Below are 15,000 nucleotides of genomic sequence, written 5' to 3'. Positions count from 1 at the left end.
CATTTGATCAATTGCAACCGTGATGGAGGAATTTTCACTGTTAACAAGCGAAGGGGACCTTCAAGTGGCCTCAAATACAGGCTGTACGGATGATCATAGTGATGTGAATCAGTCATTTGTAGAGGTTTTACAGATTTCTAAAGACGATCGTGGGGTAGTCGCTTTTATCTGGTGATGTGGAGGAATTATTGTCAAGTTAGCCAGGTCGTTAATTCGCAATCCGTGGAGGAAGTCAGTCCCAACCGTCTAAAATAAAAAGCGCATCTGAAGAATTAGATAGTGGCCGTGACGACCAACAGTCACCTAGATATTGTGAATCAGGGAAAAGAAAGCGTACGTGATCCGTTTTCTTTAGTAGCAGAAGTGCCATCAGCTGAAGGCGGCAGTAACATCTTGACTGTAGCAGTAGTACTAGCTCCAACACAGAATGTCAAATAAGCAGGATGCCACAAAAATCAAGAAATTCAAGAAGAAAGGTACTGAATTGAGAATTAGTGATTCTATTAGAAAAATGTGTTTACACCTTTATACAAACATTCTTTAGGCGGCTTGAAACGTCAGTGTAGAATGATACATGATTTTCCAAAAATTGAAGCTTGTGTGATCATGGGCAGTTTCCGGTAAATGAGAAGTGTGATTCCTTGAAATTGACGCGTTTCGGTTTCCAAACACTTTGTTAATGTAAGCAACTCGCCATTTTTACGACCTGAATTCAATGAAAGCAGCTGAGGGGTCATGTTATTAAGCATGCAGACTAGTCTGAAAATTCAAACCTCTTCGGTGGGTTCCTTGTCTTACTGAAAAGAAAAAGAAGTCCTAAAAGCCCTGAGCACTGTGTTTGTAACGAAGACCGGCTTTGTATCAATGGAGAAGTTATTATGGAACGTAGGATTCGTTAAAAAAAGCAACATTCCTCTTTGTTTGTTTCATCCACTGAGGCCGCCAGCCAAAGGAACTGGCTCATGTGACCGACCCAATTAATTAATAAACATTTCGTCGAAGTTATCTATTAACTTAATGTAGACATTTTTCAGCATTTCAATCGTTTTTCTCAGTGCTCGAAATTAGCGGTCATCAGAGACGACAAGAAAGTTTAATGGGCGACCATTTTTCGGTGAAATAAAAAGCTTGGTTGCCCGAGGAAGAGTACGACGAGAGTAGTGTGAAGTTAACAACGATTAATTTGACGTGTTTTGAATATTTGCAGCTTTCAGAAAGCGTTGTCAAATAGAATAATGCAAGAAACAATGATGAATATCACAAACATGAAGGCCGATTTGATAAGGTCAAAACATAAACCCAGACTTCCGCAGTGAAAAACCACAGGATTTGGCTCACGGCTTTTGAAACAGGGACAATGTGGATTTCTTTTAAATTTTAAGCGTTGTCAACTTTTCAACCCATAGATCTACAGACTTCCGGTACCGAATTAATAGGGCAGCACTAAAGGCAAGAATCCGGAATCCGGAAACCAGAATTATCCGCAATTCGCAAGGATTTAATACATTATCCACTGAATTTGGTTTGGTAGTGTTTATCCGCTGGATAGCAATATCCACTCTTTGAACAATCGAGGGCTGATTCTTGATTATCATCAAGTCTTCTTATTGGAAATCCCCGTAAATAAATGATCATAATTGAAATTTGTTTGTTATGCATGGTCAAGTTTACGTAAAGTAATAATGTTTGAAATGTATTAAATAAACAAAGTTATGTTTTACAGTCTTTCCATTAAGTTTCACTCTCCGATGTTAAGGCCTTGAAAATACGTTTATGTGAATTCATGTACATAAAAAAAGTTGGTTGAAAGAGAGCATCCACATTTAATCTTTCAGTTCCTCTTCGTTGTTTTATTATTATAACTTTATGCAGGACGCCATAGGAACGCAAGGGCAAGGAGAACTCGATTAGAGCAACAACAGATCGATAGAAATATCCCTTTTGACGAAGTAGATCATTTGGAGGACACTGATAGCTTGAAACCCGTTGATCTGCAAGAAATTACGGTTGGAATTTATGTGGCGGTTTACAAAAAGGAATGGAGCAAATGACCACTAATTGGGCAGGTCGAGCACATTGAGCCCGCATCAGTTAATATATAATGTTGGCTCGATGACTCCTACAATGGAACTTTGGATCAAATAGAGTGCCCTGGACAGATGATACAGACAAGAGTCAAATAGTGATGATAGGAGTGCGTTTCACAAATAGTCGAAGAATAAGCGGCAAAGAACATATCGTCGAGCTTAGAGAAAGATACAAGGTTATCGATGATAAGGATGAAGAAAGCGAATAAAAAAGTTGTATGCTCTGTATGTTTGCTTGTATGTAACACAAGTTTTAAAAATGTACATGATGAAGCTTTACATTTATTGTGTTATAACATCCTTAGAGCCCTTGGTATAACATCCATACCTCAAAGCCCTTGGTATAACATCCATACGTCAGAGAGTCCTTGGTATAACATCCATACCTCAGAGCATTTGGTATAATATCCATACCTCAGAGCCTTTGGTATAACATCCATACCTTAGAGATTTTGGTATAACATCCATACTCCAGAGTCTTTGGTTAACATCCATACCTCAGATATAAGTTGAGGTATTAAACTATCATTCTCTCTTGAACATGATTTCAAACAGAAAAACGTGACCACCACTACATGCTTTCACCATACCATAAAAATTGAGCTAACATCTGTCATGACAAACACCATGTTTTTCGCCATCTTGCCTAAGTGATAAAATTAAAACCATGCAAAACGTCAGGTTCCGTAAGGAAGTGTAGAATTCCTGTATATGAAAATGAGCTATTTCACGTCAGGTGAAAATAAAGTATGTAGTATGTGAACACTCTGCAAAAAATATAATTGGACGGCTCAAAATCATGGACTTGATCAAGTCCATTTTTAAATGATCAAGTGTTCTTTCTTAATTGTGTGCGAAAACAAGGGCGGTTATCTTAATGGCTGGATTCTAGATGATAACCGTTCTTTGATAATAATATAATTGCTTCTGTATGCAACCTTACATAAAAGAAATACCTTGTTAAGTTTGCATTTCTCAGTTTTGAAAAGTTCGTCCGTACTAGTTCTGCCACATGACGTGCCTTCATTTGCAAGTTCATTTCAATTTCCTTGACCCTGTCGTTCCTGTTGAGCTGGTCCCAATCTTTCCCACATGGAGTAGATTTTCTCATTTCATTCAGCAAAACGAACTCGTATTTAACAACCCTTATTCTTGGCTGGATTTGGTTGGAGTCTGAATTGCTTGATGTCGCCATTGTCCAAACGTCCGCTCTAGAATGTAGAAGTCTGGCCAAAAAATACTCCTTTGTCCTAGACCCCCAACCAACTTCCAGCAGAAATTACCAACGGTTAGTATTGTTTTATATTGAGATCCCTGGAGACCTTTGGAAGCCTTTCTGAGGAACCAGATTTGCACACCACTACACAGACGCTGCCTTTCACGGGCAAAGGGCAAAAAGCAGCACAGAAGAAACCTTAGACAAAAGAAAAAATAGGCAGGCGCATGCCTGCCTTGGGAGTTCAAATCGGCGTCTGTCATTACAGACAATATTGAACCATGAATGCTCGCACTGTATGAAGACTATTTTGTAGAAATATGTATTGCTCATAAGAAGCCAAGACTTTTTAACCAATTAATACCTTGCAAAATCAAATTGAAACATAAAGAACCATTTCCTTTCAATACTCTGAAATGCTGCTTTATAGGTGTTATTTTCGGCAGCGCTCTTGTCAGAAGTATTTGGATCACATGAGAACAATGGTCCTTTTATTACAACCAAATAAAGACGCTAACATACATCGATTCAAGTCCTAGTTCTCAGTGAACACTGAATTTCGCGTCTTGATGCCTGAGCCTGCTTGAGAAATTAAAGCCTGGTTTTTAAAGCTAGTCTATGCAAAACATGCCTGGATTGAGCTTTTTTAATTGTGAGATTGCCAGCAGTAATGGTGTGGATCAAACCCTATTCTGCCCAGTATGGTAAGGATATTTTTATTGATCTGATCAACCACATTTTGTTTTCTCACAGTATGGTTTTGGCTTTTCGCAACTAGAATGTGCAAATATATAACGCTAGGTTAGATTGTTCCACTGGGGTTCGGATCGCTTAATTTTTACCAGAATATCAATGCTGATGCGATTCCGGGATACCAAGCATCAAACTTTTTTTTTTTTTTTAGTGTTTCCTTTTTCTTTTACTTACACAATACCTAATCACATTACAATCCTACTGATCAAATTACAATGACAATATGATTCCTACAAGGAAGAAATATTATATATGAAGCAACAAATTACAGTTAATTGTCCATTTACGTTTAAATTTATCTAAGGTATTATTTTTAATATTAACGTATTTTTCAATTTCAAACTTATTTTTAATCTTATGCTTTAGGCCAATTATTTCTGGTAACATGCTTGTCCTTCTGCAGTCCCACAGGTATAACTTAGCTATCAGTAACAAATAGTTTAGCAAGGGGCGTTTTGAATCTACAATGCCTGTTATGACATCTTTTAAAGTAAGGGAAACAGATTCTTTTGAGATAGAATGAAAATAAAATTCAAACTCTTTCCAAAAAGTGTGCGATTATAAACAGTCGGAAAAAAAGTGGCTGAGGGTTTCGGGATGAGACTTACAAAAGGAACAGTTGTCGTCTGTGGCAAATCCTATCTTGTGTAATTTGGTATTAGTATATAATATAGAGTTAAGGACCTTGTACTGAAAGGCTCTAACATATGGTTCACAGCAAACAGAATGTGATAGAATATATGCTTTCTGCAGTTCGTCACCGGTTAGGTCAAATTCATGTTTTAGAGTTAGTCCCCCGCTAGGAAATTGTGCTTTTTTGCTCAGCAACAGCGAGTAATAATCCTTTGACTTCTTTTTTAAGACATTAAAAACCTTGTCAATAAAATCGCTAATGTAGGGGGTCTTGTCATAAAAGTGTAATTACTCATTTTTAAATGAGAAGGTATACATGTAGCATGGCGAAGACCTGCCCAAGTTAAAAAGCATCAAACTTGACATTCCTTAAAAGAGGAAAATAGGTTCGATGGTCAATATTGAAGGCACAAAACGTGAAAACAAAAATTACAAATGCGATTCACAATCTCTACAAATATCGGCCTCTCCAGAGAATGTGTGCGAGAAAAACAAAACCCTTCCCCTCCCCCTCAGGGGAACAATGACGTGATCAGTAGTAAGTGGCATTGTACGGATACAAATCACAGGAATTAACAGAATACAGGATATTTAGGTTAAAAATTAATGGGAAGCGGGATACTAAGATCCTCCCTAATGGAGCGTCAACATCATAGATGTTCTGTAAGTGAGGGACTGTGCAATAATTGTTTTATTAAATGTTCATTAAATTTCGAATGGTTGGAAACCTGAAAGTAAGAATCAATCCCTTTCCATCTGGGCGACCTTTGAGGCAATCAGTTTCCATATTAGGTCATATGGTAAATGAGCTGATAACAGAGATTGAGTGAACCAATCAGAAAGCTAGAAACGCAAAATCTGAGGTCGAACATTTAATAATATTAATAATGTTAATGTATATATAGATATATATATATATAAGTAGAATGATAAAGATTGAGTATCCAACGGTGATGCCACTTGCGAGGAGGATCCAAAAGGATACAAAACGTCTTGACTCAGATAAGTTAATAGGGAGAATGAAAAAATGAGTCGCTGGTGAACTTCTCACAGGTCTATTAAATCTTGTGTAAACGTTTCGCCCTTCGGGCTTCTTCAGTACACGGTAAAAACTAAAAAGTAAAAATACCTGGTACAACTGAACTTGCGCTATTTATACAAAACCATGAACCAAAATGTTTAAAATTACAAAAAAAATCACAATAATGTGTCATGTAATATGTGCGGTTGGAATACATTAAGTGGACAATACGTGAGATAAGAAATAGTTAGCTCTATTCCGAAAAAGGCGTTAATCACCAGAGATTGAAACTAATAATTTAAAATAAACAACAGGACTTTGTAAATCATGCAATCAGGTGGCCATATGATGAGCGCAAAACAAGATCCCAAGAGAAAGCCTCTGGAACCACGCCAGTACTAAAAACAACAGAACCCCGCCCAGGGGCCCTAAGAAGTAATAGAATCCCTGAACAGGGCCTGTGAGAATGCCGATCTGCACAGCGTAACTGGAAAAAAAGCCCAACTGGTTGCACAATTTCTCTAGTGAATGATTAATTAAACTTTATTCTATTTTTGGAATTAAACTCGGATCTTTTGTTCAAGCCGTAAGGTTGGAGGGTGCATAACTGTGCGCACCAAAAGGCCTCTCTTGTGAGTAAAACCTTGTCCATATCATCAGTAGTGTCATTAACAATTTTTTCAATAACAATGAACTCAAAGTCAGACATGCGATGCTCTTTTCTATTGAAATGGACAGCCAATTCACACGTGGCCTTGTTGGTCAACATAGCCGATTTGTGATTATGAAATCTGACCTTGAATTCATTCGATGTTGAACCTACGTATTGAATCTTGCATGTTTTACAGGTGACTAAATAGATGACATTCTTTGACCTACAATGTACATCCTGTCTAATGGAGTAAAAACGGCCTGTACAGGCGCTGTGAAAGATCTTATTTTCAACAAGATAATGTTTGCATAGATCACATTTGTGCTTACATTTAAAACATCCTACGGGAGTATTATTGCTGTAATGGGTTTTTTTAGGCCTTGCTAGAATCTCTTTTATGTTTTTGGGTCTTCGATAAGAAGGAATAATTGACCCCTTTGGAAAAATCTGGGATAGCAATGGCGATTCATAAATAAGATGACTAAATGATTTGATGATTTTGCTGATGTTTGGTAGATGAGGGTTATAGTCAACTACCAGAGGAAAGACGATTTTTTTGTCTTTCGGTTTCGAGGCGAGTAAGTCCTCCCTGGGTAGATCTTTTGCCCTTAAAAATTGCTTATTGACTTCCGCTGGATTATAACCTCTCTCAACGAGATATGACTGTTATTCATCACTACATTGGTCAAATATATATATATAATGTGTGTGTGTGATGCGTTGTTGGCTCAAGGTAGCTACTTAACTGCCTCTATATATTATCAAGGTATCTACTTAACTGCCTCTATATATTATATAATATATATAATAATATATTAATATTTTAATATATTATTATAACATTAATACTATTAATATGATAATTAATATTAATATTATTAGTATAATAATATAATTTGATGTATCTAATAAATATTGTAATGAATAATATTGTATTATAATAATATTTATATTAATTGATAATATTTATATTAATCAGAAAAAAAGACGAATTTATCGTTCTTAAGTCATACTCGATTGTAAACGCGTAAAAACAAGCTTGCATTTGTTATTGAATAAACGAGTCTCGTTTTCTTTGATCGTATGAGCGAGTGTCTATATCAATCAATTAACCAAATGTAAAATGTAAATCGAGTGAAATTCAAAATGAGTGACATATAAATCGAGTAAACGTGTGGGGGTTTCCCAGAAACAATGAGTGACCCCTATTTATAGTATGCTACAGATCTCCAAAGCCTCCGCTTCTTAGCAGTTTGCAACTCACCGATTATTATGGTGCTTTCCTGATGGGTGATTTCAACTATCCTAATATAAGATGGTTAGATGGTTCTGGTTTCGGTGATCATCATTGGAGAGGAGCACATCTTTGTTAATCTACTTCTGGACTTAAACTTTTTTCAGTTTGTAACTTAAGGAGGCTCGAAATAGTTTTCACTTTCCCCAGACTAGTTTTACAAATTCTTTTACAAATACAGTTCGCTTTATCGTATCAATGTGAAATTTACCACAGGAGTAAATGAAACTTCATAGAATCATTACATCATATTTTTTTCACAAAACCTGTTACCATGGCAACCATATAACGCTTTCAGTTGCACCCCCAAAATCGAAAGCTATTGTGTTATTAAGAGAACAAGTCGGTGAAATCTTCTCAAACTCTTATATTACATGTTAGTGGGAAAGATCTTCAAAATAGGTGAGTTTAAAAAAATTCTGTAGGTCAGATTAACGAAAAAACCTGCTTTTCAACTATAGCTTTTTAAAATTTTTTCCCACCTACAGAATTTTTTAAAAATTGCTCTATATACGCGTCCAATTGATCTTAGTTGTCACAAAAAATTTGAAAAAAATTCACCGACCGGAAGCGGAAATATTGGCGCACGAAGTTCAAAAATATGAAAAAGTCACGGTCGACTAGATCCCACTTTACGCATGCGCGAAGTTGTTCACGCGCGCTCAATCGAGTTCTCGCGCGTGCGAAACCACCGGCCTTCCATCCGGACGTATTTGTGAAAAGACGATCATTGCAATGTTCTTTTATGTTGTTTGTAATTCGTGGCTTCGACGTCCTGGATTCTGGAGTCCTTGGTGTCATCTCTGATCTGTCTGCTTCAAGAATTCACTTACTTTCGAAGTGGTGTATGATATTGGACAAAATCGCGGCTTTGTTTGTCCCTCGTGGTGACCTGGTCGATTTCGATTTTGTTGGCGCCTTGCTCAGCACTGCTACAAGTCCTTCTTTTCCAGCCTTACTGAATAGATTTTCCAAATCGTGGTAAGCTAGTCCGCTTTCGGCAATTTTCTGTATGATTCTTTGTTTTACTACCCCATTGTCACTTTGTGGATGGTAGAGTTTGTTTTTAAATGTTTGCATGCGTTCGAAACGCTCATCCAAGAATTTCATGTCAGCGAAAGCATGGGAGCAGGGCTTGAGATTGCTGTTATTTACAATTTGTGCGATCGTTAAATTCAGTGGTGAATCAAAGAGAATCTTATGAAGAGCTTTGACATCTTCCAAGGCGTCATGTGCATCAAACTTCTGTTGAAAAAGTGTCTCAAACACTGCGGAGAGGTTTGGTTTGCAAGGTTTCCCGTCAATTTGTAGGGACGCGTTTCCAGCCTTTATTAGTGAGCGGATAAGATGGAGGCTGTCAGCGAAGAACATATCCCGTGATGAGAGTCGTTGCTTGAAGGTCAGTCCACCGCTACGAAGCAAAGTTGGTGTGTCAAATGTTGTGGAGTTGTGTCCGATGAGAACTGTATGAGAAGTACTCTCACCACTGGAAATGAATTGTGCGAAGTTTTCGAGGCATTGTGTAAGAGAAATTGAGAGAACAGGATTGTTGTCTTTCAGCAAGGTTCTTTTACCGTTTATTGTTTTGATAGATAATGCATTGATAAGAGAAGCATGGTGACTGATGTTGCATGTAGGAAGGATGTACTCGTTAAAGCAATTTCCAGATTTGGTGATTGCAGATAGCTGGCAAATCTGTGCACCTTTTCCAGTCGAAGTTGTCTCAGTGTCAAAAACAATAAATTCATAATTGATGGTGCTCTGATAAGGTACATGTGGATGAGTTGGGCGGGATGTAAAGGGGGGAACCAATTTCTCGTACTCTGTTAACTGGCTCGTTGTTAGACTTCTTATTAATGTTGATAATTCGGCCAAAAGACCGTTGCTATGCGTTAGGTCTAAGTTGAGTCCAATTCCAGTCTGATAGGTGGTGCCTTCTTTTTCTTCCTTCTTTGCGTTGGAGCTCAAATTTTTGTTCTTCAGTTGAGACCGTCGTTTTTTGTAACTGATTGAGGATTTTCTTACTTTCTCCTTCATTGTTTTTTGGTCAGTTACCTCACATTCCTTTTTGCAGTGTACTCCTGGTACAATGTTTATTTTTTCCAAAGTTTGGCACACATAATTTTGCCCCTCGTTTTTCTGGCTTATGGCACAAGCAACTCGAAAACTGTTACTCTCGCTACCCCCATAAAATCTAATTTTTGGGTTTTTAGATCCAACGGAATTATTTAAGCTTTCATTTCTTTGTGAATTGGCAGCTGGAGCGAGTTTCTTTACGACGACATCCGTTGAATACTCATTAAAAATTGTTGTAAGTGCTCTTTCAAGTTCATCGCCATGTAAGTCATTTCCAAAAGGTAGTTCATTGTGTTTGTAGTTACCTGGGTTGTGCTTGTAGTGACACCACATATCACTGCAATTTTGGTGCTTCCCAAAGGCATGAGGGACAATGTTTTGGATGGCAGTTTTAAGTGACTGGGGGTTGTTCTTGTTCTGTGCTATGCAATAACCGAAGCATTTTCCTAAATACCCAATTACTTTGACAGAGAGTGTGGAGCAGCCAGGAAACTTTTGACTTGATCTCAGTGAATAAAGCTTTGAGACAAGAGATCTTTTTGTATGCACTGTATCGGAATGCTTCTCCACTTCGTAAGGAACTTTATCTCTGATATGAGCCTGTGTTGTGGCATCATCATCACCAGTGTAGATGCTGTACTTTACACCATTTTTAATCGCACGCTGAAAAAGATCGACAGCAACATCAGGTTCCATGCTTTTAGAAGATCCTGTGTGGTTCTTGCGGCAGTCATGATTTTTCTTTTTGCCAGTGGCACAGGTTCTGCACGTTTTAGATCTTACTCCGTAGTCTAAAACCTGGCCTGTATGGGCACCCATCACTGCCCCGTGACCAGTGTTGGAGTTGTGACCTCCATTCCTCCTTTGCCAAGCCATGTCATATGAAACAGGTATTCCAATGAGGCCATTGCTGTCAGCAACCTCTCCAGCTAGAAAATGAAATTGGTTTAATAGTTTTTGTTTTCCTTTTTGAGTTTTAGACTTGCATGCCTTCTACATACTTTGCTTATAATTTTGTATATTTAAAGGGGTGAGTGGAATAAAGCCCCAAGTGGCTTTTGGAAAATTTTGAGGCAGCTAGGATTGAAATACCTACCAGTAATTTTCACAGTTTACTCTGGTTTTAGTTATTGTCTCAAAAGAACCAGTGCTTTTTACTAGTTCTTTTTAGACAATAATGAAGACGAATAAGCTATAACAAGTGCTGGGAGGTATTTCAATCCTGGCTGTCTTGACATTTTCCAAAAGTCACTGAGGGCTTTATTCCACTCACCCCTTCAATATTTTGTTTCTTTCCTTTCATTTATTTCTGGTGTGCAAAAGCCCTCATGGAGAGAGTGAGAAGGTCTACAAAGGACACTGTAGTGCAACATGAATTGAAGTGAAAGTAGGCATACATGTACTATAGGTGTAAAATGTCAATTAAGGCTCTCAGTAAGTTGACAAGGAATTTGCAAAAAGTGGCCAGGGGTTCCAGCTGTTGTGGCTCAAGCTGTTGCTTCAGTCAATATGCTGTTTTTTTCTACCAAAGTAGCTGGGGTCTGTCTCAAAGTATCCCAGTCCCTGGACCTCATTGACAACCCTCACATAGTGGGGAATCACATTGAACTATATTGTGGTTTGTAGACCTTGCTGGAATCATGAAAATTGTGTTTTGCAAATAGTGTGGTAATATGATTTTAGATGGACAGTTCCAACAGACTTGGCAATAATTATAGTCATTTTGTAACCAGTAAAGGGTGCTGTTTGGGAGGGAGTGAGTGAAGCTATCCATAGAGGCTTGCAGTGCATTGAAGAATGACTCATTAAAGTGCAACTAACCCCAAAATATTTTTTTCGCTTCAATAACTCTTTGTGCTTGTTTGAAACGCATTGCGCCTTTTCTCCCCTTATTAGCCCTAATCTTGACTTTTTACAGGCTGTAAAAGTTAGGAAATCTGGCCATCATCTGTTCCACGACCGAGCAAGTAAGGGGTATGCGTCTATTCCTGGGTTGATGTCACAAACTCTTTCCATGTATGTTTACATAGACTTAATACGATGCAAATCAGTCTGTGACGTCAGCCCAGGAATAGACCCATTCCCCTTACAAGCTCTGTCGTGTAACAGGTGATGGCTAGGTTTCTAACTTTTACAGCCTATAAAAAAAGTCAAGATTTAGTTTAATGGCGCAGTGCGGTTCATAGAGGTGCAAAGATTTATTTAAGCACAAAAAATATTTTGGGTTTAGGTGCACTTTAAGAACGGCAAAGGAGAAATATAATTTGGTGTTAAAATTTGGACTTAAATTTGGTTACATTTCTAGGTTTTAAACTGTGATAAATGAATGTGGTATCTTACAGTTTTTGTAAGGGACCTTGTTGAAAACAGTTACTGTTACTTAAGCTTTAGGGCTACCCTCGGGTACCTTGAGTAGCATTTTCCTTTTCAGCTAGTGTGGCCTTCAAACAGCTCTTTGCAGCAACCTTTTCAATAGCATTTCCGACTTCCCTTTCCCTGGCCTTATATGTAACATGATTCATTGATGGAATATTAAGTACTGCTGTTATAGTACTAAGATGGCTGTGGCCAATTCCAGCATTTAGGGTGGCAAGGGCTACTCTGCTGTTAACGTCAAAGGCATTTGGTCCTCTGCTGCCACATCTGTGTGTTTTGGATGTTACCACTGTGTTTCTCTTTCCACAAAAGGGGCAGTTTACTGTAAATGTACTGGCCAGTCCACTTTTAGTTTCATTGTAAATTTTTGTGAAGGGCAGTGGACCTAACAGCAACAACAATACAAAACAATCGTTGGTGCATCTTTTTCATTACGGATAGTACGCACAAATTAACTCTTCTCTTATATATTAATAGCAATTGTAGTATGATGCACAATATTAGTTAACCCATGTGTCTGCCTTCTCCTTAGTAATATTTTTATTGAAAAATTAATATTGATATGTTTTATATCCTAAGAGGAGAAATAAGTAAATGTTCAAAATTATGTACAACAAAATGACATAGAGGTCAAAGAGATTCCTAAGCAGTTCAAACAAGACAGACTTTTGTCAGAAGTTGCTTCAAAGTTGTGAGTGTGTTTGCTTTTTATAGAGCATTAGTTACTTTTACTGAGTGAAATTATGCTTTATCTTCATAAATTAATTCTGGATATAGCTCTACAAAATGAATCCTTGCATTTTATTTTTTATTTTTCTTTTGTGCATCCTTTTGCATATTTTCTGTTTTATGTTCCACAAAAAGTAACATATTTCTTATAAATTTTTAATGAATGTATTCTGCTTGATTTATCAGGCCTTTTCAGAGGAATTTAAGAGCACCTTTCATGCAACTGGAGCACTTCTTTAGACCCTCTTGGAGAGTCTCAAGATCCACAATTCTTGTTCCTGTGGGAATACTTCGCTGAGCATTTTGAAAGTCCTGAAACGTGTAAATAAGATGGCATTTTTCATTCAGTTACAAACTTCGCGTGACAGCAGGTCTCGTGTTACAAGTGAAAACCAAACACGCGAACCAACTGAAAACAAAAGAAACTCACCGTGACACTTCGTGTTGTTCGCTTCCCAAGCAGGTCATCATCCTCTTTCAACTTCTCTTCGTAATTCAATTTTCGTTTTGCAGAATTAACTCCCTTCAGCAGATCTGTTGCATGGCGTTTTCTTTCTTTTGTTTTCGAAACTTTAGTGGAAGAAGAAAAGCGACCCGACGAGTCACGGGTTTCAGCATTGCCTGAGGGCGTATTTATGGCTGGGATTTCTTCCTCCCTAGTGCATTCGGCCGGAGTTGCACCAAAGACAACTTTGTAGAAAATTCCGGCTAATCCCAAGCATACGCTCGACAATACAATACCTCCACTATCGTCTTGTTTACGTTTTTCAGAGCGAAATTCTGGTGACAAGCTACTAATAAAACCCTGAGAAACATATTCAGGCAACAATTTCGTGCAATTCCAAAAGTTCAGTGGCGAGTGTAAGGTGATTTTTTTCCATTTAACAAGCGAGCGGCGCAGAACATAGCGAAAACACATCGCGGTCGCCATTTTATTTTCTTTTTTTTGCGTGGGATTCGTGGGTTTTAAAACTACCGCGCGAGGAGTTAGGGCCCAGTCTGTGCGCGCCCAAAAAACTATTTCGAGCCACCTTAACCTACAAGAAATGATAATTTATTGGATTCTGGACCTAGTTATATTGACTCTGGCTTTCCTCTGATCATTATCCCGTCTTCTAATGACGTTAATCTGACTCGATAGATCAGATCGATTTTTCTAAGGTTGATTTTCAACTTCTAAACGAACGACTCAAATTATTGCCTCTAAGTTCTGTTGTAAACACTGCAAAATCAGAAGAGCTTTAATCCATATGGAAAAATTGGTATGACTTTGTTCTTTCAACCATATCTGATTGCGCTCGTAAATGTAAGCAAAGAATTTCATGCTATCCCCCATCGATTAACGGTGATTTGGCTAAAGCAATTCATAAAAAGAAAACATTATGGAAACAAACAAAAAGATCTGATGATATGGTGTTGAAAGAATAAATCCGTAAACAAAGACAAAGGATTAAAAACTGGATTCGCCTCGAAAGAACCCTGTATTTCAATGACTTAGCAAACAATGCCTTTTCAAACCCTAAAAAGTTTTTGTCATTTTTCTCGTTCAAACCTCATGCCAAACTCGTGCCAACCAATATATCAAAGAATCAGCATTTCTGGCGCTTCTGAGGTTGAATTGAATAATAATAATAATAATAATAATATTCTAATAATAATTATATCGCTGTCTGATTTTATTTTATGTGTGCCAGGATATTGATGAAGTGGTGGAGGTTTCCATAAACCCCATCAGAAAAGGCAAAAAGAGGACTCTTGCAGATGCACAGTTGGAGGTAGTGATTTTACATGACAAGTAAAAAACTAAGAATTCCCAATATGCTTGTAGTGGTCAAATCTGTTTATTTCAAACTGTTCCAGTACTTTGAGGTTGGAACCAGTTATTACCAACTGAAGATGGAGAAAGTGAAACTTGAAATGGAGCTTCTCATGAAAAAGTAAAAAGAGGGTGGGTATAATAATAATGTTTAACAAATTATTTTTTACCACAATTGCTTGTAGTCTTGCAGTCTGATTGGTTAATTTGCCATTGTTGAGAGTCAGAGTCTAGACAAAAACCAATATTTGATTTGATTGAGTTAATATTGTTAGTGTCCCCACTTAAGGCCCTAGCAAACGGCTTCAACATTTGCTTCAACATCCATTCGATTTTGTTGATCGCTG

At 37.7% G+C, this 15,000-nt stretch overlaps 2 protein-coding genes across 2 annotated transcripts in view; one reads left to right on the top strand and one right to left on the bottom strand.

Annotated features, from left to right (window-relative positions):
* Positions 1-15,000, top strand: part of LOC137988331 (uncharacterized) — a 128,533-nt gene that overhangs the window by 76,072 nt on the left and 37,461 nt on the right. The gene's annotated exons all lie outside the window — the stretch shown is intronic.
* LOC137988316 (uncharacterized) overlaps positions 8,161-15,000 on the bottom strand; it is a 7,586-nt gene continuing 746 nt past the window's right edge. Inside the window, exons 2-5 of the mRNA XM_068834350.1 lie at positions 13,268-13,642; positions 13,050-13,149; positions 12,140-12,493; positions 8,161-10,661 (exon numbers count right to left, since the gene is read on the bottom strand). Coding sequence (XP_068690451.1) covers positions 8,482-10,661; positions 12,140-12,493; positions 13,050-13,149; positions 13,268-13,642 — 3,009 coding nt within the window. The 3' untranslated portion in view covers positions 8,161-8,481. The remainder of the gene's footprint in view (positions 10,662-12,139; positions 12,494-13,049; positions 13,150-13,267; positions 13,643-15,000) is intronic.

The sequence above is a fragment of the Montipora foliosa genome, unplaced genomic scaffold (genome assembly GCF_036669935.1).
Source record: "Montipora foliosa isolate CH-2021 unplaced genomic scaffold, ASM3666993v2 scaffold_413, whole genome shotgun sequence".
NCBI classification, from domain to species: domain Eukaryota; kingdom Metazoa; phylum Cnidaria; class Anthozoa; order Scleractinia; family Acroporidae; genus Montipora; species Montipora foliosa.
The sequence above is the reverse complement of the archived record's forward strand: the minus strand, read 5'-3'. Positions and strand labels throughout refer to the sequence as shown.